Source organism: Aspergillus mulundensis (assembly GCF_003369625.1).
Source record: "Aspergillus mulundensis strain DSM 5745 chromosome Unknown scaffold_3, whole genome shotgun sequence".
In the NCBI taxonomy this organism is placed as follows: Eukaryota; Fungi; Ascomycota; class Eurotiomycetes; order Eurotiales; family Aspergillaceae; genus Aspergillus; species Aspergillus mulundensis.
Window position 1 is genome coordinate 1764895 of NW_020797891.1, and position 23328 is coordinate 1788222.

At 51.1% G+C, this 23328-nt stretch overlaps 7 protein-coding genes across 7 annotated transcripts; 3 read left to right on the forward strand and 4 right to left on the reverse strand.

The window, feature by feature from the left end:
* Positions 1-1002: 1002 nt before the first annotated feature.
* Positions 1003-2163, forward strand: act1 (actin ACT1; the record flags this gene model as incomplete). Its single annotated transcript, XM_026746287.1, has 2 exons — positions 1003-1872; positions 1933-2163. The coding sequence occupies 2 exons, from the start codon at positions 1003-1005 to the stop codon at positions 2161-2163; spliced, it is 1101 nt and encodes a 366-aa protein (XP_026605283.1).
* A 1232-nt stretch (positions 2164-3395) lies between these two features.
* ade1 (bifunctional aminoimidazole ribotide synthase/glycinamide ribotide synthase) lies at positions 3396-5938 on the reverse strand (the record flags this gene model as incomplete). The annotated part of the gene is made up of 3 exons (XM_026746288.1): positions 3396-5020; positions 5076-5603; positions 5659-5938. 3 exons carry the CDS (start codon positions 5936-5938, stop codon positions 3396-3398), a joined length of 2433 nt encoding a protein of 810 aa, XP_026605284.1.
* Positions 5939-6495: 557 nt separating this feature from the next.
* DSM5745_04273 (Pet127 family protein) lies at positions 6496-9007 on the forward strand (the record flags this gene model as incomplete). The annotated part of the gene is made up of 4 exons (XM_026746289.1): positions 6496-6693; positions 6776-7124; positions 7181-7244; positions 7318-9007. The coding sequence occupies 4 exons, from the start codon at positions 6496-6498 to the stop codon at positions 9005-9007; spliced, it is 2301 nt and encodes a 766-aa protein (XP_026605285.1).
* Positions 9008-10004: 997 nt separating this feature from the next.
* Positions 10005-13871, reverse strand: DSM5745_04274 (uncharacterized protein; the record flags this gene model as incomplete). The annotated part of the gene is made up of 1 exon (XM_026746290.1): positions 10005-13871. The coding sequence occupies one exon, from the start codon at positions 13869-13871 to the stop codon at positions 10005-10007; it is 3867 nt and encodes a 1288-aa protein (XP_026605286.1).
* A 2586-nt stretch (positions 13872-16457) lies between these two features.
* his3 (imidazoleglycerol-phosphate dehydratase HIS3) lies at positions 16458-17257 on the forward strand (the record flags this gene model as incomplete). Its single annotated transcript, XM_026746291.1, has 2 exons — positions 16458-16776; positions 16842-17257. The coding sequence occupies 2 exons, from the start codon at positions 16458-16460 to the stop codon at positions 17255-17257; spliced, it is 735 nt and encodes a 244-aa protein (XP_026605287.1).
* Positions 17258-17456: 199 nt separating this feature from the next.
* DSM5745_04276 (uncharacterized protein) lies at positions 17457-18172 on the reverse strand (the record flags this gene model as incomplete). Its single annotated transcript, XM_026746292.1, has 2 exons — positions 17457-17764; positions 17839-18172. 2 exons carry the CDS (start codon positions 18170-18172, stop codon positions 17457-17459), a joined length of 642 nt encoding a protein of 213 aa, XP_026605288.1.
* A 962-nt stretch (positions 18173-19134) lies between these two features.
* DSM5745_04277 (glycosyltransferase family 32 protein) lies at positions 19135-20297 on the reverse strand (the record flags this gene model as incomplete). Its single annotated transcript, XM_026746293.1, has 3 exons — positions 19135-19761; positions 19812-19967; positions 20019-20297. The coding sequence occupies 3 exons, from the start codon at positions 20295-20297 to the stop codon at positions 19135-19137; spliced, it is 1062 nt and encodes a 353-aa protein (XP_026605289.1).
* Positions 20298-23328: the final 3031 nt, after the last annotated feature.

Below are 23328 nucleotides of genomic sequence, written 5' to 3' on the forward strand. Positions count from 1 at the left end.
ATGGCCGTAGCAGTATCTCTGCGTATTCGTTTTTCCTGAAGAACAACGTGGTGGCGGTGACAAGGACTAGACGAGACTAAGCCCCGTTGGCGCCTAAGAGACTAGACTAAGTCTACAGCCCCTTTCCAGTCCTTCTGTCCTGCTCGAACCTCCCTGTCGAGCTGCTGCTCTGCTGACTACTCCGCTACCGCTACGCTCCCACCGACCACCACCAAACTCTCGACTCCCCTTCTCTCCTCCACTTTCTCCCCAAACAACAACCAACTTCTCGCTCTGACCATCATCCCATCTCTTCTCCTCGCTCCCTCCCTTGCTGTCATCCTTCTCATTTCCTTTCTCTCCTTGTTCTTCGTAGTTCGATTCTTAATCCACCCCTAGACATCATGGAAGGTAAGGTTTCTGCCACGCAACGCCTTGCTTCCTCGCTTGCTCACTCCCCCTCCCCTCCACCCTTGTCTGCCAAATCTGCGCTAACCTGTCCGTCTTTGGCTGTCTTCAGAGGAAGTTGCTGCTCTCGTTATCGACAATGGGTATGTCATGATTGTGTTTTGATGGCATTCCGATGTCAGATTGTCCTCCGTTGTTGTCCCTGAACATCCGCCTGGTCTCGCCGCTGGTCGCAATGGCCTGCCGTCGTCGACATCTTGATTGGACATTGTCCTTGATCTATGGGAAGGATTGTTCAACAAGATTAGCACGACTATCCTACGTTGCAATCCATGGTCAAGTTCGAATGCTGACTCGGGGTTCCCTAGTTCGGGTATGTGCAAGGCCGGTTTCGCCGGTGACGACGCCCCCCGTGCCGTTTTCCGTAAGTCGCCCCTCAATTATCCCATATACAGCCCTTTCTTTCTTTAGTGGTCCTGTCACCCCCTGTCTCCGAGCCTCCTCGGTGCAATGTGTTCACTGTGCTCTTGGCACAACGGTGGGCACATAGAGGGCGGTGAACGTCCCCCTGTATCTTCGCGATTCTATGCCGAGTACAAGAAATGGCTGCTAACTATGTCGCAAAGCCTCCATTGTCGGTCGTCCCCGTCACCATGGGTAAATCTCTCCGAGTATTCCCCATTTATCAGCCCGGCGGTGACCACTGACGCTCGAAACAGTATCATGATTGGTATGGGTCAGAAGGACTCGTACGTTGGTGATGAGGCACAGTCCAAGCGTGGTATCCTCACGCTCAGATACCCCATTGAGCACGGTGTCGTGACAAACTGGGATGACATGGAGAAGATCTGGCACCACACATTCTACAACGAGCTCCGTGTCGCTCCCGAGGAGCACCCGGTTCTCTTGACCGAAGCCCCCATTAACCCCAAGTCCAACCGTGAGAAGATGACCCAGATCGTCTTCGAGACCTTCAACGCTCCCGCCTTCTACGTCTCTATCCAGGCCGTTCTGTCTCTGTACGCTTCCGGTCGTACCACTGGTATCGTTCTTGACTCTGGTGACGGTGTTACTCACGTCGTTCCCATCTACGAGGGTTTCGCTCTTCCCCACGCCATATCCCGTGTCGACATGGCTGGTCGTGACCTGACGGACTACCTGATGAAGATCTTGGCCGAGCGCGGATACACCTTCTCCACTACCGCTGAGCGTGAAATTGTCCGTGACATTAAGGAGAAGCTTTGCTACGTCGCCCTCGACTTTGAGCAGGAGATCCAGACCGCTTCTCAGAGCTCCAGCCTCGAGAAGTCCTACGAGCTGCCCGATGGACAGGTCATCACCATTGGCAACGAGCGCTTCCGTGCTCCTGAAGCTCTCTTCCAGCCTAGCGTCCTTGGTCTGGAAAGCGGTGGTATCCACGTCACCACTTTCAACTCCATCATGAAGTGCGATGTCGACGTCCGTAAGGATCTGTACGGCAACATCGTTATGGCAAGTACTCCCTATTTTATCCCATTGCATTAGATGACACTAACGATTCAATAGTCTGGTGGTACCACCATGTACCCCGGTATTTCCGACCGTATGCAGAAGGAAATCACTGCCCTCGCGCCCTCGTCCATGAAGGTCAAGATCATCGCTCCTCCTGAGCGTAAATACTCCGTCTGGATCGGTGGTTCCATCTTGGCCTCCCTGTCTACCTTCCAACAGATGTGGATTTCCAAGCAGGAGTACGATGAGAGCGGTCCTTCGATCGTGCACCGCAAGTGCTTCTAAGGTATGCATCGCGTTAGTTTCAACAAAATTGTTTTTGCTCTAATAGCTATAGCTCTTGCGTTGTATCTGGTCGTTGTCGCGTATTTCCTGTTGTATCAAATGATCAAACGAGACAAACGGTGACCCACAGAACGTCTCTCACTCGCACTAGGAGGAAGAATGCCTGAAAAGGGAACTTTGATTTTAGCTGTGGAATAGAGTCGGTTTGTTTGAGGACGCTTGTCACTCGGCGCAGGGAAGGCAGCTTGTGAAAACCGAAGGCAAGAAAAGTCAATGGATACTGCTGTACATGGGTTCTATTGCCAGGTGGTGGAAGCTTCCTCTCATATAGTTCAATTCTTGTTTGAATCTGTTTGTTTCATATTTGTTGGACAGCTTTCTTTCCCTCGGACGATCTTTTTCGAGCACGGCTGCCGAGAGTGTTGATATCCCGTGGAGCTGACGAGCGCACCTTTATCACCCTTGTCCTTGTTTTGTTCTTCTATTCTCATTTGACCTGTTACTCCTTCCTCCTCTTGACCCTGCGACATTCTCTACCAGCGCGTTGCCAACAGCGAACTTGATATCAGTATAGTATGACAAAGTAGTCTAACCAAAATAAATCTTAGTACAGTTCCATCGTGTTAAATCAATATTAAGCTAATCTTTGTGCAACAACCCAATATGCGGTGCCAGTTCTTGCATGGCCAAATGCCAGGTACCGACGGGAGCATCGGCTAGATTAGTAGATACTCCGTACAGTCGGAAAAAGACTACTTAACATTCGCCACCTTGGCAAGGCGCTATTCTGGTTGCTAAAAACAAGTACTCCGTATATAGGTCGTGGGCCCTACGGAGTAGTCATTACTTAGAGGTAAGTCTTCAAGATTTGTCGAAGTTAGAACCAAAAATTTTCATAAATCACAGCCTACTCACCACCTCTACACCTAAACTACAATAGTCCGAGTCGGTGTATCGTTATGTAAAATCCCGTACGTATCTAAAGGTAAGTTCAAAGGTATCTAATAATAAGTTCAAAAGGTCAACCTCTGAAGCAATCGCACATAGCAAGATAGGAAGAGTAGAATCATAAATCGAGCACCACGCAGAGTAATATGTAGCTGTATCGCACGTAATGTCATAAACATGAATATAAACATAAGCCGTCCTTTTCTCTTTTCATAAACCCCATTATATGCACAGATAGAGAGTACTTCAAAATTGCCAAAACCCTAACCCCGACTTCGGAGCATCTAAGCATCCCAACTCTCGAGACCGGAAATAACACACTCCTCCTCCCCCTCAGCCTTGACCTTGAGCTCACCGACCTGATAAACAGTCTCGCCTTCCTTCTCAAGAATCTCCTTAACGGCTTTCTCGGAGCCCTTTTCGACAACAATGACCATGCCAATACCGCAGTTGAAAGCACGGGTCATCTCGTGGGCGGAGACGTTGCCATTCTTCTTGAGCCATGAGAAGACAGGCGGGAGTGTCCATGTCTTGGCATCAATGTGTGCCGTGAGGGTGGGGGGTAGCATGCGGGGAACGTTGTCGACGAGACCGCCGCCGGTGATGTGGGCGAGACCCTTGATGTTGGTTTGAGTGGAGGAGAGAGCTTTGAGAAGGGGCTTGACGTAGATGCGGGTCGGTGTGAGGAGGGCGCGGCCGAGGGTGAGGGGCTCGTTCGATGCGGTAGAGGGGGAAGAAGAGGGCATGGTGAAGGGGGCGGAATCGCTGTAGCTCAGACCTGAGCGCTCGACGATCTTGCGGACAAGGGAGTAGCCGTTCGAGTGGGGACCTGAAGAAGCCAGGGCGAGGAGAATATCGCCGTCCTTCATGGCTGATGTGTCGGGGAGGATAGTGCGGGCGTTGGGGCCGGAAGTGTTAATTGCACCGACGGCGGCACCGACGGCGTCGTAGGTGTCGTCGATGAAGAGGCCGGGCATCTCAGCAGTTTCACCACCAATGAGGGCGCATCCGGCTTGAATGCAACCGTCTGCAACACCGGTAACGAAAGCCGCAGCGGTCTCAACGTCGAGCTTGCCGCAGGAGTAGCAGTCGAGGAAGAAGAGAGGCTCAGCGCCCTGGACAACGAGGTCATTGACGTTCATGGCGACAAGGTCAATACCGACGGTGTTGTGGACGCCGGCGGCATGGGCAATTTTGAGCTTGGTTCCGACACCGTCAATGGCTCCGATAAGGGTAGGGGACTCCGGGTGGTAGGCGGAGTTGGCTGCGGCAAGAGAGAAGAGGCCGCCGAAGCCGCCAATGACGGCGTCGGTTCCGGCACGCTTGGTTTTTGCGACGCTGCTCTTGATTTTGTGGACGAGATCATTACCGGCGTCGATGGAGACTCCGGCTGAGGCGTAAGTCAGGGACTGCTGGGCCTCACGCTGGCGGAAGGCACGGTGGGCAATGTCTTTGCGGTAGAAGACGTCTTCGAAGTGAATCGTTTCGATACCGGCATAGCTCTTGCGCAGTGCCTCTTCGAGGCTAGATGCGGTAGCGGTAGCTGCGATCACACGACCACCGGCAGTTTGTAGCTCGTCTCCAGCAAAGTTGGTTCCAGCGTGGAAGATCAAAGTACCCTCTGGGGCTGGGTCCAAAGTGATCTTCTTGCCCTTGGCGTACGAACCAGGGTAGCCGCCCGCGACGGCGATCACGGTGGTAGAGAAATTGGGCTTGATTTTGATGGAAACGCCGTCGAGCCAATGTTCTGTGCAGGCCACCATGATCTCAGCCAGATCGGTGTCGTCGCTCAAGAGAGGAAGGAGAGTCTGCGTTTCTGGGTCTCCGCCACGGACGTTGTATTCGAGAACTTTAGGGCCGTTCTTGGTCATCATGAGGCCGGTGAAAAGAATGCCAACAAAGGGGAATCCTTTATAACTATTAGCAATGCACTTGAAAAGGGAGTCTCACTGTGGGGCACATACCCTCTCTTCTCATCCCATCGATCGATGGCTGCACAATTGTACGGTCAATGTCTTCAAGGACCTGTTTAGATGAGATGGGAGTAGGAGCGTAGCAGCCCATACCTCCCGTGTTGGGCCCCTGGTCTCCGTCGAAGATGCGCTTGTGGTCCTGGGCAGCGGGAAGGGACTTGATACTGTAGCCGTCACTGAAAGTCAGGACGCTAAGCTCATCACCTTCAAGGTATTCTTCAATGACTACTTCATTTCCCGCATCACCGAAATGGCGGTCGAGCATCATTTCGCGGAGCGCCTGGTGAGCTTCCTCCTTGGATGTCGGGATGATGACTCCCTTTCCACCAGCCAGTCCGTCGGCTTTGATGACAACATTGTGGGATACACTGTCCAAGTATTCGCGAGCTTTTTCGTACTCTGTGAAGTTCTCGTACGCAGCGGTGGGAATATTCTGGCGTTTCATGAAATCCTTCGAGAAGGCCTTGGAGCCCTCCATGCGCGCCGCGGCTTTTGACGGACCGAAGCACCTGATGCCAACTTTCCATTCCGTTAACAATGTTTCCGGTAGATCAGTGAGAGCAGAGACACTTACCGGCCTGGAAATATCCCTGAATTCCATCAACCAAAGGAGCTTCCGGACCCGGAACCACGAGGTTGACTTGGTTCTTCTGGGCAAAAGCTACCAGTCCCGGGTAATCATTTCCCTTCACATTGGCATTTTCAATCTTGCTGTGAGCCCCGGCAGCAGTACCACCATTTCCTGGGGCGACATAGACGATGTCGACCCGAGGGGACTGGCTCAGTTTCCAGGCTAGAGCATGTTCCCGTCCGCCGTTGCCGACGATGAGGACGCGCAGACGTTCCTGGGCCATTGTCGGGTGTAGAATTCTCGAGATGATCTATCTGAATGTCGCACAATGTTAAAGAAAGGTCCGCATTTAATCAGAGAACAGCGCAAAGATTGGCAGTATTGGTCATGGAGGGGCAAGTGTAAGGTGCACTTCCGCCATTGATGCGAAGCACTAAGCACTGCCAAGATTCAACCAATGGCAAAGATACCATGTAACTTACCTCAAGAGAAGCCTAACAGGAGACAGACTGTCAGACAGCAAGAAGATTGGTTGTGCAGAGACAGAAATCGATCTCGACCCTGTCGAGTAACTTTTTTCTGATCTGCCGACTGCGGGGCTTTTTTCTCCGAAGTCTCCCCGGATTCGGAGCATAGATTACCCTCTCTGTACTGTATTGTATGATACTCAACGAAGGCGGTGAGGATCTGCGGCCAGAAATTTATTGGTGAGACAACCAAGTATCAGTTCTCTTGTCATTCATTCTGTTGGTTGTTTCAGACGGCCGCTCTCTTTTCACTGTTCATGCCAGAACTTCCCTCAATCGACCCATTGACGCCTTCATTTGGAACTCGGGTCATATGTTTCGGTCCTCGCTGCGGTCTGTAGCAGACCCTCTCCGTGAACATGTCTGTTTTTCTTGCATAGCAAGAGGCCTCGAGGGTCCTGCTCAGGCACGCTCCTTCCATGCCACACTTTTGTCGCGTAGTGTATCCGATAGTTCCCCGGAGATCACACAGGGTCGATCACTCGACGACGCTTTCCAAACGCTAACGCAGGTATGTGGCCAACCCCCGCGCTCCCCCATTCCGACGCAGACTACGGGAAAAAGCTGAGACGCTGACAATTTTGGTTGATTAGACCTTAGACTCGCAGAAAAAGAGAGAGCACCAGAGACCCGAAGACGCGCAAGAGTCCCCGATACAGAAGACGAAACCTCAACGGTCCCTGAAAATCACTAAATCACCCCGAGCGGCTCATCCTGAGATCAGGAAACGCCGGGGGAGTCCTAAGGATGAACATGCCGAGCCACCGGGTCTGAAAGCTCAAGTGAAAAATGTGGTCGAAAGACTAGATCAGAAGAAGAAATCAGCGGACCCTGGAAAACGGCTTTCACCGGGGGAATTTCCCAGGCCCCCGACAGCACTTAGCAGTGCGATAACCGAAAGGCAGAGAGGCAAACTGAACTCTACAGCATCTGCCGTCAAAGGTGCGTATCTTCTAACAGCCGTCTCATGATGCGATTAGAAACTAATCGATATACAGCGGTGGATGTGGAAACTCAACCTGTTCCAGAGCTTTCATTTGGCCTACAAAGGGTTCTTTTTAAGTAAGTGGACACTCGGGTCACTCGCCTACTACTGTAACTAGCAGGCTAATGGAGCTGTGCTCGCCTCTTACAGTCCTGGAGTATATCAGCTTCGCGATCCCCGGTCCCGCGTCTATAATTTCGATCCGTACCTGGGAACTATCATGCCCGTGTCCGAGTTTGACTTTGCAGCTTTAAAAGAATATATCACGAGTTCGAGGGATGACACCTTGCGGAACATAGCGAAAGAAAACAAGAAGAAATATATCGGCTCGTCCTCCAGTATGACAAGCGTCCTATCGCATTTTCACTATTTATTATCAGCATGGCGCCCCATCAATACGAGCTCGCTCTCCCAAAGCTTTCCGGATCAAATGAAAACATTCACCCGTATAATGCGTGCCCCGGCAGCCATGTTCCTGCGGTATCAGGACGGTGTTTACGCGATAGACGCTGATAAAGAGTTTGACACAGCCAACATCCTCATGAACCTGGGGAAATCTATGGAGAAGCTTCTCACCCTACCGAAAGAGGAATTTGAGCGCTATCGAAGATCCCATGAGAACAAAATCACTCCCGAGGAGGAGTCCTCAACCCCGGAATCCTATCACTACTCTACTCTGGGAGACTTCATGATGAGGTCGCAGCTCGATGCATACGACCCGCGGCTGCCGGGTACAGGGATGTTTGATCTAAAGACACGTGCCGTCGTGTCTATCCGGATGGACGCACGTAATTTCGAACAGGGTATAGGTTATGAGATCCAACAGCGTTTCGGTCGGTTCGAGTCTTACGAACGGGAGTATTATGATATGATTCGCTCTGCCTTCCTCAAGTATTCGCTTCAAGTGCGTATTGGGCGCATGGATGGTATCTTTGTGGCGTTCCACAATATTGAGCGGATCTTCGGATTTCAGTACGTCAGTTTGCCAGAAATGGATGAGACCCTGCACGGCACATCGAACACGACGCTCGGTGACGCGGAATTCCGCCTAAGTCTCGAACTCTGGAACAAAATACTGGATAAAGCCACAAAGAAGTACCCAGGGAAGTCTCTTCGTTTCCACTTTGAGGCCAGAGAAACCGTCAGCCCGTTTATGTACATCTTTTTTGAACCCGTCACCGATGAAGAGATCCACGCTATTCAAACCAGGAACAAGGCCGAAATTGATGCATATCAACAACGTGTTCTGAACCTACCCAACCACGAAGATCAGTATACTACTTTCTTGGATGAGGAAAACTACGCAGAAACCACGACCGAGGATCAGAGTGCTTTTAATACTTCTCTGAATGAGCAGAACTCCGCAGAAACCAATGCCGAAGATCAGAGTGCTTCTACTATTTCATTGAACGAGCAGAACTCCGCAGAAACCACTGCCGAAGATTTACCACCAGCGTCTGAATCCGAGGATGTCTCAGTTGACACGGAGCTCCCTCCAGAATGCGAAGAGCGTGAGGTGTCCGCCATTGTCCTCACGGTTGTGAATTACTTGAATTATAAGCCAGTCGAACGCGTTGACAAGATGAAGCACAACGACAAGTGGACTCTCAAGTACGAAATGAGCACTTTGGAGGGTCCAAAAGTTCGGAGCCTTTACCATGCGTGTGTTGCCCGTCGAAAGAAAATACTCATGGGTACAGAGGACGTATCGGATGAACCCCAGTCGGGCTACCTCAGGAAATTGAGAGACCTCGCCAGAAAAGGCCGGAAACACCGCAAGCGGCAGAATGAGATTGATAAGGAGAAGGGCCTGGTTGTTTGGGATGGTGTGAAGCTTTGATACCTCTGCGCCAAGGTGTCTTTTCTCCGAACACTGTACTGTAGCTTTATTTGGTTACTGCATATATTAACTACTGTAATATAATCTTGGCGTTGGGTGTACTGTACTTGATATCCCATGTGATGAGAAGTTATGTCATAAATTCCAGGCGTTCTAGTGGCGGCCTGATTATTTTGAAATTGTGCTGTTCTCCTCTACGGAGTACAGTCAGTGTCCAAGTCCACTAATCAACCAGTTCAATCATGGTTAACGATTCACAGTATATATACAAATCTGCTGCCTAATATATGTACACTCAGCCCGCAAATATCAACGATACCATGTAAGTAATAGGTGACAAATAGATGCTCAAAACAAATTCCAGCCAGTTCATATACACGAATTTGGCCTGTGCCAACCAAATAGTATAATAGCATACATAGCATTAGCATGCAAACAGTATCCATGAGTTCCCATGGAGGCGAGTTGGTTCCCCCCGGCGGTTGTTATTCTATATTCATTATCGATTAAGTCGTGCTGAGATGTATGAGGGAACAACGGTATGCATGTCCCGTAGGACAAGTCCGAAATGATTTGGCATAACCAAGAAAGGAAATGCAACCGAGTCATGCGTCAAGAGCGCAAAATGCACTTCAAAAGCGAATGTGTTTGTTGTCTGGATCATTGTTTATTTTTTTCGAAGATGGACGGATGATGATAGATGATGGGGGCGTGAAGGCGAGCGAAGTTGGCGCAAAAGGCGCATGATATACAAGACTGAAGGGAGGGTATCAAGCGTAAAAGTAGGATTTCCAAGCATCTGCTTTTTCTCAAAAGCGAGCAAAGAACTGGAGCGAGTGAGGGCGTAAAATGAGCTTCAACCGGTTTAGCGCGAGTATTTTCGAGTAGTGAGTCGACAATGGGATTCAAAGTGGTCAGTCATTTAGGCTCATAAATCATCGTTGAGATACCCATGAAAGAATGCGAAATACCTCAGGAGTTTGAGATGAAGAATGGCTTAATGAAGTTCTCCGAGGTCAAAACGGGGAGGTGACCAATCCAGAGTCGGCGGTCTATCCTCAACAACACACACCGTTCCGTTCATGGCCTCCATCTTTTTTCGTTCTCTCGAAGAAAGAAATCCTCTCAGCGTCGAGGAAGCGGCTCCATAAGTGCTCCTTGCGCTTGCGCCCGTTCCGGTGCTCGTGGAGACGGTGCTCGAACTACGGGCACTGCGAACACTGGTTGTTTTGCTCACCGTGGATGGCATGACAGGGACTGGAAGTGCAGAGCGAGAGTTCGATAGGCTGTAGTCCGACGAGAAGATCTGAGAAGCGACCTCTGAGTTCGATGACAGGTACGGTGATTTCTGGAGTTCATCGTCCAGCCCGCTCTCCACATCAAGGCTTTGGAATATCTCCAGATGTGGACTTTGGTCTGCTATTGTGGGCTGCGGCGCAGTTTGCGGCGGCGTCTGGAGGTTGGGCTCTGGTACCTCATTCGTAGAAAGCGTCACATCGAGCTTAAGCTGCTCTAGCATAGTCCCGAGGCTGGCAGCGGTCGCCGGTCGTCCGTCGCTTTCGGCGTCGTCAGCGGCAAAATCGGTCTCGACCCTGTCGATACGATTAACCAGGTTGAAATTCCTGAAAAGGTATCGACGCAAACGAGAGACTTCTGCGTCCCATTTCGAGCCCAACGACTGCAAGATAGCCTCGACCTGGTCGTCCACGGGTGGTTTAGAGCTCTCAACAGCCGAAAGTGAGCTTGCAGTGGCACGAATATGACCATAAGAACGTGAATGCTTGGCAAATTTGCTATTGACAGATATATGTTTGACGTTCATCGCAGCATGTAATGACCGGCGTAATGAACCTGTTGCCGAGGGTTGGGTGTGATTCAAGTCCCGTTTAACATTCGCGATTTCCCGGCGTACCTTGTCAAGTGACCGGGCTCTATCGCGGTCCATACACGACAAGCTTAGCAAAGATCGATTCTTCTGTAGCCCATTGACAAGTACTGTAAACGATTGCAGATTGATATCATTGTTTTCACAATAGACCTCAAGAAGACTGGTATTGTTCTCCAGCACGGAAGCCAAAGTGTTTGCGCCTTGCAGTCCGAGTTTCTGGTGCTCAATTCTCAGAACCTTGAGCGAGTTGTTTTTCTTCAGGCCAGTCAGAGCCAGGTTGAGGCCAATTCCGAACCGCGCTACATCCAGGTGTGCATTGTCGCCGCTGATGTCCAGGTCCTCCAAGGTATCATTCTCTTCAAACATCAGTTGCAGTGACTTTGACGTCTCCAGGCCGGCGTCGTACGGAAGAGACGCCTTTGAGATATCAAGGTATTTCAGTGAACGATTCCGGCGCAATGCCTCGACTAGATTCTGAAATTGCTGCTCCTTCTTGAAATCGATCATCCTCATCGACAAATGAGATGGCGTTTTACCTTGAGCGATGGCATCGCAGAGGTAGGAGCAACCAAGGTCTAGTCGGTTGTCGTTCACGTGGAGATGGAGATCACGGCCATGCTGCAGCGCCGCCAATGAGTGAAGGAAGATGGCCACATCCTGCCCGGTGAGGCCGCATTGATCGAGTCGGATAGTCCGTAAGCACTCAGAACGGTCACTTGCGAGGTATGTGGCGATAGCATCGACTGTCTCCCTGTTGACCTGGGTTTGGCTTAGCGAAAGCTCTTCGAGTCGCCAGTTAAACAGGACTTGAGCTGGAATGAGAGGCTCGGGGTCTGAGGTCCTCGAGATGCGTGATAAATCAAGCCTCTTGACTTGGCCGAAGTAACCAAGGTACTGTTGCAGCATATCTGGTTTTATCCGGCCCTGTATGCCAGAGATATTAATGGCCTCAAGAGTTGATACTTGGGCAATTGTTGTTGAAAGAAGCAGGTCGATTTCATGGACAGATAAACCGCAATTTCCCACTTCAAGCGCTCGAAAATGACTACTGCGCTGGGAGGCAGCATCGACGAGATAGTCAAGATCAGAGTCTCCGAGTTTGATCCCATTCAGAACAATCCAGTCAACATTTGTGAGCTCACGCCGACAGATAGGAAAGATAGCTTCTGGGATCCCGCACCCTGGGTCATGGCTGTCACTGTCGGACTTGGGCGTTCTGCTAAGGGTATATGAAAAGTCTAGACGACGAAGCCACTTGCTTTTCAAACTTAGTGCGCGGACTTCTTGTGAGAGAACTGACAGATTTTCTTGTCCCGGGATGTGAATTTGTGCATCTGCACGGGTAAGTAGCGCATCTTTATCACTCCCGTTGGGATCTCGCAGCACTTGAATTGCATCCAAGCTGACTCCGCTGAAAGAGATGGACCGAAACGACTCGTTATACCTCAGTGTTCGCATGAGCGCGATCAATTCCAAGGCCGTATATTTACTTCTTCGAGGCGAAGCAGGACGTAGCAATTTGAAGCAGGGCGCATCATCGCATTCGGTATCAATAGTGTATCGGATGTTGGAAGTGTCGAGGCCGTAGCTAGCGCAGTGGGCGACCAATGTTCGGTCGAAACAGCCATAGTCCTCGTCAAGACACACTGGGGGGAAGTTGCTTTCGTTGTTCAGATCGCGGGGCACAATAAAGTCATACGGTTGCTTGAGCCACAGTGGGCGCAGGAACTCCGTCTGTTGTCTGATCCAGTAGGCGATCTCCAACGAGTGGACTGACGCCACGAATATCGAACATGACTTCTGAAGAGGAATTCGGAAAGTCAAGTGCAGACTATCGTCGCCCCACTCCATGGACAGACTGGTCAAGTTCATGAGGCCGAAAGAACCTGCGGTGTCGAGGTCGGTCAGAGACACAGCAGAGCCACGGTTAGTAGTTCTTTGCAAGGAAACGAGATGGAGCTTGTGCATTCCGAGGGCGAGATAACATCCGCTTGGCGACAGCTTGGTAAGCTCGTCCGACGACGCCCGCGTCGGGGACTTGCTGGAAGCCATCTGGATGACTCGGAACATGCGGAAGGTCTCTGGGTCGTAGTCGCGCTCGTGTTCCAACATCCTGGTTACGCAGTCCAATGCCCTTGGGTCAAAGGGCATAGGAGCGTTGTTGCGAGACATTTCAGCCGCAGATCGAACTCCAACCATCCACAGATTGAGCTCCTGGGGATCCGGGGTTTGCATCTGAATGAACGTGGTTTTCTGCGTCCGCTCATCCATGTATGCTACCTCTACCGAAGACGAAGGTTTTCCATCGTCGAGCATGTAGACGGCAACAATACTGTTTAGAGGAATACCAGCGGAAGCATCACCCATGGCGGAAAGCTGCGGATCTTGCAGAGAGCTGATCGAGGCAATTGACTGTCGGTTTCCGGCTGCTCGAGCCATTGACGGGGGAATTGACGGGAACGTTTCCAGCGCTTTGTTCATGTTTTTGAACCGGACGATGTGCGTATCTGTAAGAACCAAGTACTGGCTCTTCTTCCTCCATACCCCGCCAGTAATCTGGATCTCTCCATGATGTAAGATAATTGATCCGACCCCATTCCCTTCCTCGCTGTCAACAGAACGCCGATTCGGGTCATCATCGTCGAGTGATTGAAGCGACCGGAGAGAGCCGAACACTGAATTCCGTCTCTTTTGTAGTGACTTTCGGCGAGTTCGCGCCCCATCGAGGGCGGGTGAAGTGGTCACCCTGGCTGGGCCTGCGGTTACCGGGTCGAGGAGACCTGTGGATGCTCTCGCTGGGCTGGGGTTCCGGCCCCCAAAAAACCCGGAATTGCGCCGCTGTTTCTTTTTCAGAACATTCGTCTCGTGTGTCGTAGATCGGTCAAGCGGGATCGGACCGGGAGTCGAGGTCGTCGACAGCGGGCCGAACGAGCCCAAACTCTTTCTTCGCTCTCTCTTTCCCAAACTTTGCGCCATCACGGTGGAAGAGCCCGGAAGCCAGAGAAAGAGGAGAGGCAAAGGGCAGTCGAGGGGCTAGGTGGGAGAGTCGGATTGCGTGAGGAGCAATCGTCACATCGAGGCCGCGTGGTGTCGCACTCACTAATAGGCGGAAAGAAAGAAGGTTAGTGGTTGCCGGACGATACGCAACGGCAAGCATTGAATGGACACGATGCAAGGCGAGCTAAGGGGATAGCAATTCGAAGGGTGGAGAAGAGAAGAGACGAAGCAAATCGGGGAGCAAGCAGGAGAACCTTGGAAGAGGAAAGGTGGAACATACGGCAGCCTTCAGGGAGCCATGGATGACCGATGAAGAACAGCAGCAATAATATAGCAAAAGACAGGAAGCTCTGGAAGTGCTCGATTGGTAGAAGAAGGGAAGATGCGAGATTCGAGAAGGTCAGAGGTGTCCCCTGCCCTTCCCCAGCAGTAGCACGCAGTCAAGACTGAGACAACGGCCCAATTAGAAACAGTGGAAGCAGAAGGACCTTGACCCAGAGATCCCCCGATCTGATGATGTCAATTTGCAATAATGGCCGACCAAAGCTCCGAAATTATGACCGGCACGCGAAGCTGGCAGGGAGGCAATTTGACAGCCAGAGCTTTTGAAGTCAAGAGGTTCACCCTGGTGACCCTACTGTCCCATCGGGCACCTGAATGCAATGAGCATTCCCGAAGCGGATACAAGCATCCACCGCCGCATTTGTTACACAATCAAGCAATCTACGTCAGTAACCCCCTGATGCCTGCTTGAAAGTTGGCCTCGTTAACTTCAATAATATCTCGACTCCATGTCTTCTCATCATCCAGATTCGCCGCCGTTGTTCCAGAATGCCGGCTGCTAGTCCTTTAGGCTTTAGCTAGCTGCTGCATGGGGTGCGCAGAGAGGATCCATTCCACTTTCAAGTTGCCTGAATCGCCTCATCTGAGCGACTGAGAATCTGCGACTGAGACAAACCGAACCAATGCTCGTCTGAACGACGCGCGTCTGAGAATTGCCAAACGTACAAAGTATGCAGTGTCGCTTTGCCGCCTTCACTGCTGTCGAATATTGACATTACAGCGCCAACTCTTGGTTTCTGGTGCCTGCCACCCCTGTGGTAGGTTGAGGTTGTGACTTGACCCGTCCATGAATCGGTCTTGGCGTCGGACTCGGCCTAGCCTGCCGTCCGGAACCGGATCCCCGTTAATTCTCGAGATCGACGAACTACTTCATCCGGACTCTGAGCTCTCCGGCTTACGAATCGTCGTGGCATGCAACAAACAGCAGTTCCTCAAACCCAAGCCCCCCCGGTCTGGGCAGCGACGCCACAAGATTCAAGAATAAGATGAATCGGAAATGACGCCTTTAAGGCTGAGTCCCTCGTAATTTCTCGTACGCTGAGTCTGGACTCTAAGCTCTCACTGTGGCCGCGGAATCGGCACCGTCTAGAAGCAGCTAACTATAGCTATGCGCGGTAATAATAACGACGTACTCCATACGAAGTACTAAATAAGGATATTGTACAGTCTCGAACGGAGGGCCCACAGTGTCGCCAAGGAGTCTCAAGTTCTCGATCCAGCAAACATGAAACAAGCCTAGCAAAGCTCTGTTGCTCCTGAAGAAATATGAACCGCAGTTTCGGTACGACTTTGTTCATGCCGCTCGGCGATTTATTCAAGGTATCGAGCCTCCCGTTGCGCCTGTAACCGCTCCGCGCGTTTCGCCTTCCGGATGCTGTTTATATAGGCATTGACCCTGTGTTCGGCCCATATACATCCACCAAGAGTCATGGCCGCAATCTGAAGAAAGACTTTGAATTGCGGTGTCAACCCCCTGTAGATCTTGGATGTGGGGGAGAGCCACTCTGAAAACCCTTCCAGCGGGCGGTAAAACAGTCTGGACCGAATGTACTCTTTTGAAATGGGTGAAGGGCCTGACGACCGCTGGGCATGTCCCTGCATAGGCTGTGGATGGCCGGACGAGGTGGTCGAGAACTTTAAGGGATGAGGGAGGATCATGATCATATGCGCAAGGATAGAAACTGAACCGAACTATATTTCGTAACCAGTGTCAGTATTCCGTACGACTGTCCCATAGAGCGTGGACTCAAAAAAGCGGCTGTCAAGGTTGTGCGCGGTTATCGAGATTCGAGGCATACCCGGAAAGCACCTGTCAAGAAGCCACGAACCGCCTCAGAGGTGATCTCCTCCGGCGGTTCAACGTCCACTCGTTGCGAGGACGGAGGTGGCATTGTAATAGTTTGAGCTCACAGAGTCCCAGGCTATCATTCTGTCTACAAAGTACACTACGGCGATTAAATTGCACCGCATCAAAGCCCGAGCAGAGTAAAGATGACGCAGCCGGATCATTATTGCTCCGGCTCTCGGTAATACCAATACACGGGATAAGTCCGTCGAAGAAAAAACCCGGGAGCAACCAACAGCAACACTTCTATTATTCAACAACACCCATTTCGAATTGAGCTCAGTACACGATCCAGACTACCGCTTAACAGACTTGATCACCTTGTTCAAATAAATTGAAGCAGACGACCCGTCAACTCCGATCCTCAAACCACCACAATGCCCCTCCCCGCCCGCACAGCATCGCTCTCGCGCAACACCAACGAGACCAAGATCCAGGTCTCACTTTCCCTCGACGGTGGTGTTCTCCCTCCTTACGAGCCCTCGACGATCTTTTCCGCTCCCTCCGACCCCCAGGAAGCCGAAGCCGCTAAGAAGGGCATTGTCCCCAACAAAGATGCCGCACATGCAACTCAGTTCACGCCGACGCAACAGATCACCATCAGCACGGGAATCGGATTCCTAGACCACATGCTGCATGCGCTTGCTAAGCACTCTGGGTGGAGCTTGGCTATTCGTGCTAAGGGAGACCTGTACAGTACGTACCTTCCCGCCAGATTAGAAGGGGAAAGAGCATAGTGTGTACTGATTCCATTTGCGCAGTCGACGACCACCACACCACAGAAGATACCTTCCTCGCCCTCGGTGCCGCATTCACTACTGCCCTTGGAGCCCGGCAATCCCTCGCACGATTCGGCCGCGGCGACGCGCCCCTCGACGAGGCCCTCTCCTGGGCTGTCATCGATCTTTCCAGCCGGCCGTGGGCTGTCATCAACATTGGTTTCAAGCGCGAGAAGATCGGCGATCTCAGCACGGAGATGATCACACACGGCCTGCAGAGCTTCGCTCAGGCGGCTGGGGTTACCCTTCACATTGGCTGCACGTACGGCGACAACGACCACCACAGGGCAGAGAGTGCGTTCAAGGCTCTGGCTGTTGCTATCCGCACGGCCTGCGCACGGAAGGTAGAGGGTGAGGTCGGTGCGGGAGATGTGGTCAGCACAAAGGGCGTGCTCTAATTCAACATTTCTACTTACGTACATGCTATGCTACCCCATGTCATGCCATGACATTCGAGACGCAGTCACGAACACTAACATGCGAATAAAACCAAAAATAATATGCACTAAGGAAAGCAACATTCAGGCGTACCATGCAAGACCCACCAGACTGACCTCAGCCGCAGGGGCCAAAAGCAAAGAGCCGTCCTTCAGGATTTTAAGCCCCCAAAGCCGTCACGGCACTAGACCAGTAACCTCTGCGCGCCTCATCCGCCTCAGTCACCACACATCCAGTAATAAACGCCTTCCAGCCTTCCTCCCCGTTGTTCTGAAGACCCGACCGCACAGTCTCATTACACTGCGTAGTCAGGAACCAAGCCCCGGAACCGTAATCCAGAACGGGGTCTTGAAGGAGCAGATCCAGAACAGGGCCGGGCTGATCCTGGACTTTCGCGAATTCGTCCGCAATCTCCAGGATCGAGGCGGCGTATAGCTTGTTGAAGTCGACGGATTGCATGTTGCGCGCTGTACAGACAGGATTAGCGTCATCCCGAACATCAAGCAAACATCGGTAAAGAATGAGGAAAATGTATACATACTTCCCTTGCCCACAGTACCTGGTTCCGGCCAGTGGTTCTTGTTGTACCGGAACTCGCCGCTCTCCATGGCCATGAGGCCTAGCACAGCAGCCTGCTCAGCCTTGTTGGTGAGGCCATATTTCGTGAAGGCTTCGGACACCGCAGGGGCAGCCTGCTCCGCAGTACCACACTCGGAGACAAAGTCGACGGCGCCGTCACATGATTCAGACTTTGGCGCAATGGCGATTATTTGCTCGGGCGTGATGGTTACTGTTGAGTCGGATGGGCCTTGCGAACAGGGAGATGCTCCCGTTAGGGCTAGGAAGGTCAGGGGGACGAGGGAGGTGAACTTCATTGTGACGATAAGTTCTGAGGTTCCTAGATAGGTTGGTAGAAGAAAAGGAGCTATGAGCTATGAAGACGAGGTATTGAAAGATGTTGGACTGGCAGCAGAGTGTCCAGGAATGGGGGGTCTTATAGGGCTGCAGACAAAACACAGCCGCTACGGCTGAAGGGGGCATTGTCAACTAGCACGGGATAGGGGGATTCCTTTCAACATGCCAGGGCCCAGAAAGTGGGCAGGGAGCAGCAGGCCAACAAGGCTCAAGCGAACAAGCCACTCAAAGGCGAGAGAATGTTGATCCTGTGAGCTGACAGACCGTTGTTCTATAAAACGTGGAGACGCCGATCTCTGAGTGGTCGCTCTGGGCGTGTCCTGAAACATGCCGCACAAAGCAGGCTGCACGCCTGAAACGGTGCCTGAGCCTCTGCTGTCGTCTAACGGACCATTCAGGGTCCCAAGCAAGGGTCTACTGGGAAATGCGGAGATTGCAGACTCTAGAATCTTGACATTATGATTATCTGTCGGCGGCTCAGCGAGCTCCAGGCATCTGAAACGCTGACAGCACATCCACCAATTTGCGGCAAGTCTATATGAACCTTTCAAGCGGTTAAAAGCATAGGGTAAAAAAGGGGCACAAGAAGCGAAAACGCTCGCGCGAAAAGTCTAGTAAATCAAGACATCCAAAGAAGAGAAGAACGGCAGATAGTGGGCGGACTGCGCTGCCTAGCAGATCACACCGTATACAGATCACAAGACATCTTGCCAAAACATGTACAAGAACCAATGCTCTAAAAAGCGCTCGGTCAATCAGGATCCCAGAACTCCATACATGCGCTGAAAGAAAAACAGATCCCCTGGGACGTCACGTGGTCCCTACTCCCGGGGTAGATTCATTGACAAAAGAGCAAAACAAAACCCGTTGAAAGGCCGTAGAGCGGGCACAAACAATTGAGACAAGCAATTAGAGAAGCCGCTCAGTCGCGTCGGCTGACGTATTCGTAAGAGGTTTCGGTAGGACCCGCTTCTTCATCTTTGAAACTGACCCGGCGAAGTAAGATGGGCATCACACCACGCGAGCGACGCGATGGAGACGGCAAGCGAAGACCTGGGATCTTGCTATACCGATAGCGATACTTAGCGCCGAGAAGGAGTAATCGACCGTAAGCCCACCACAAGCACAATCCAACCGCACCGGCAAGAACAAAACCCGCGACAGTAAGAAGCATCCAGTGCTGTCCCATCCAGAAGATCAACCTGGCGTCTTTTCCGTGCCAGCTGTTGCCCACGTGATGCGTAAAGAAGCTCCAAGAGAAACGGTTGTACTCGTCCTGCATGAGAATACGAACACGGGCCGCTTCGGCGGGGCTCTCTGCCATGTATTCTTTCCAGATCACGGACAAGAAAAGCGGGCCGGTCGAATACATGACTGTAATGTACGGGAGGAGCCAGCTGCGGTCGTACGACTGCAGCATTTCAATCACACGGAGGAAGAATGGGTGTTGAGGAACAGAGCCCATAGCGTCGTTAGAAATACCAGTCGGGGCGGTGCGACGAACCCACGCGGGGTATGACAGGAGAGGATCTAACCGTCGGTTGCAGCCCTAATCAAGTCAGTAATTGCCCCTCTCTCACTGAATATAAGGAAACTCACATCGTCAAGATCGATGTAGGTGCCTCCGTAATGAGCCAAGACAAAGTAGCGGATCGAATCCGCACGTTGAATAGGATACTTATAGTTGTCAAACGTGTCGAGGAACCAGGGGTATTCGGCGGCAATAAATTTGCGAGATTTCTCATTCGTCCAAAGCTGTTGTAATTAGCGTCGCTCTCTCGCAAACAAGACAAAGGGGCCACGTACGATGTATTCATAGTCCGGATGCAAGTCGATGCAACTTTGCTGGGCTTCCTGCCATACTTCGGGAATTGACTCGTTCTTGTATGTTTGGTGGATGATCTTGGGGATCTTCTGGGGTCGCTGCTCAATCAAGCTCGAGTTTGGCGAAGGAAGTTCCGCGCGGTGGATCGCATCAGCGGAGGCATCCTCTAACAACAGTGATAAGAGTGTAGAGACGCTGCGAATGAGGAAGGTGACGATGAGGAGGTTGACGACGAGGAAAACCAGGAGACCGCGACGCATGGTGGAGATTGTAGGATGTTAACACGCCTTCTTCGATAAGTATAGACGTTCGATGCTAGCAAGACAAAAAATGATGTAGATTTCAATTCGTAAATTCGTGGCAATGAGAGGTCCTCGAGTATATGGATAATCGAGAGCGGAAGTTGTCTCCGCGAAACGCGACAGGCCGTAGAAGGACAAATAAACGACGAGTTCAACGACGACAATGTTTCACAAGCACCAGCGGAGTTGCAGCAGGGCCCGTACTCGACCACGGCGATGATGATTGAGGCCGACAGCAATTGTCGGGAGCAATTGTTAAGCCAGTCAAGGACTCGAGGTTGTCGTCGGAGAAAAGTCCGCCGTCCGGTTTTGAGTTTCCCCTTAAGCTTCCCCAAGTAAATTAGAATTGGAAGGAGCGGAAGACTCAAGCTCGTTACTTGAAGCGAGGCAATGGTAATATAGTTGAGATAGACACTCTCACACGAAACTAAAATAGTTGCAACCCCAAGAATTGAAGAAAAAGGAGGATGGACGAGAAGGTAAAAGATGATTAGGGAAGGGATCTTCTCTTGTAGTGTGAAGCCGTTGGGAGAGGGGCCAAAGGCGAAATAAAGCGAAGGCAAGTAAGGGGAAATTGGCGTGATTTTAGTTAAAGAACGAGAGAAGGTTAAAATAATGTTTAAAGGAAGGAACGACGCAACTTAGCATCAAATTATTCAAGAGAGGGTGGGAGCCTGGGTGGGAGGTTGAAGGAGAGAAAGTCTGGAGACAAGTCTGCCGTTGGTTTGGACGCCGTGGGTGGGCGGAGCGCGCCAAATGGCCTGCCGCCATTCAAAAGGGGGACACGCAAATTTGTGGAGGACTTGGGGCTGAGCCTCCGCCACTGTCAGCTTTATTTACCCTTTATGCTTCTTGGTTGCTTCGCCGGCGTCGCTGTGATGGTGATACAGCGTAACCCGTCTCCGAGTCCGACCCTGGCGTGCTGTGGTCTTACGGAGTACTTTCAACTTGCGAGCTTTCAACAACGATTTCATTATCATTATAATTGTCACCATCGCTCCGAGGTTGAGCGCTAAGCGCAGTCCTTCTCCGTATCCGTGTCTGGCGTGTGCAGTAGTGGGCCGCTATGCTGAGCCACCCGTCCGGTCGCCTATAGCAGCTCTAGCTGAGTGCTAAGACTGACGGTTCCTGCCTATAAGATAATTCGGGCTTAGATTAATATTTCCAGCCTCGCAAGTTGTCCATTATTTCTCCACTTGGTGGCTGTTCGTCAACTGCGTCTCCTCCAGGAAAGGATACGCGGGCCCTTCGTCTCCAACCTCCAAGACTCCAACAGGGAAGCTCCATAACGTGCATAGTTTCTATTTCTATCACATGGAATCTGGGATGGAAGGTTTCCCGTGGACGCACCTTATTCGCATATGGATCTCTTTTTGGCAATTGGATCGAACAACAGACGCCTAGCCTCCGGAGTGTGTCTCAACTACCTACGTAAGGATAAGGGGTTGATTTACGTATGTATCAGAAGCTGAGGCCAAGGTGAAACACGCGGCTGAAAGCGAATTACATTCTACCGAACGTTTCATTGTTACTCTGTACTCTCTCTGTATCTCTCTCCAATCCTGTCTACGACTCGTCCTAACAGACAGGAGAATGAACCCTGGATCTGCGTAACAGGCCGCGCAAATCAGCCAAATCTCCGCCTTGATTGGCGAAACATTCGGCCGTCTATCATGGGTCTTTTCCGAACTTAATTCCTAATTGCAAATTTCATCTTTTTTGCACGGATTTTGTTGGGGATCCTCGTTCTTGGACCGGAGAATCATGCCTCCGGCTCGTGGCTCCGCGGACCTCGTACTCGTATACCTATCCTTACTTGCCAGCGGAATTACTCCGGCGCAATCAGAGCGGCCATTGTCAATTCTCGTGAGTTTCAAGGAGTCATGCTCTGACTGTCAAAATCGTAGCTGTGACTGGCGATAGCTCGTAAATCATCACAGACATGCCACGGGCAGAGGGGCAAAGTTTGATTGGTGCCAGTGCCGATTTGCCAAGCGGCATCGGTCACACTCAACAATCACTCGAGACTTCCATGGGACCCTTGAGAGCCTTGACCCGAGTGCGAATCTTGGGACTAAAGCCAGGTGAATATAGAGTGTGGGTGATCGACAATTGCTACAAATTTTCCGATTAGGGCAAGTAAGGTATCCTGGCGCTTAAAGACCATGACGCCCCGGATCAATCATTGCCAGGCCAAGTCCAAGCCTAACCAAAAGCATGTTATCTACGAAATACGCTTACGAGGGGGGTCGAAAGACATTCCCGATCGAGGTTCACTCTGTCCAAAGTAAGATCCATATAGCTGAGGATACCTACGACGTCTCCAGTCGTAAGGCTTAGGCGAAGCCACTATAGATGACAGCTGAGCTCGCAACACGCGTACTGTAGTACTGCATGCACTGCCATGACAGATATAGAACTGGCACTCAACCTTATGCTGGTCAAGCATGGCGATAATCCTCATTGGCAGTCCGGGTATGGAGTTGCCAGATATGCAACACTAGCTTACGACCACACTACTCCGTCTGACAGTGGCTGGCAGCCTGGCACAATGATAACGGTTGCCTGGGCAGTGACGTAGCAAAATAGAGATCTTTCGGTTCGGAGTTCAGACTGGTCTACTTCGCGTCTTCGCCATCTAAATTTTCCGCGACCCAGGATTCGCTTCCTCCCCAGTTCCACCCAGAATAACCAAGTCCCACATTAATTGCGCGAGGCCGGAACGAAGTGGAGGCCCGCGCACGATAAATCGTAGGTCCCGGCTCCCGGTCACGTGAGCTTTATTAGGGATTATATAAAATAGTAAAATTACTTAGGGTTGCTATAATTAATTAAAAAAAAATATTATTATATAACCTTTTTTTACCACTTAAACTTACAGCGTTGGGGTTACTATAATTAATTAAAAAAAATATTATTATATAATCTTTTTTTATTACTAAGTTCTTATAATATTATTATTTATTATTCCTGGCCTTAATTTTTATAT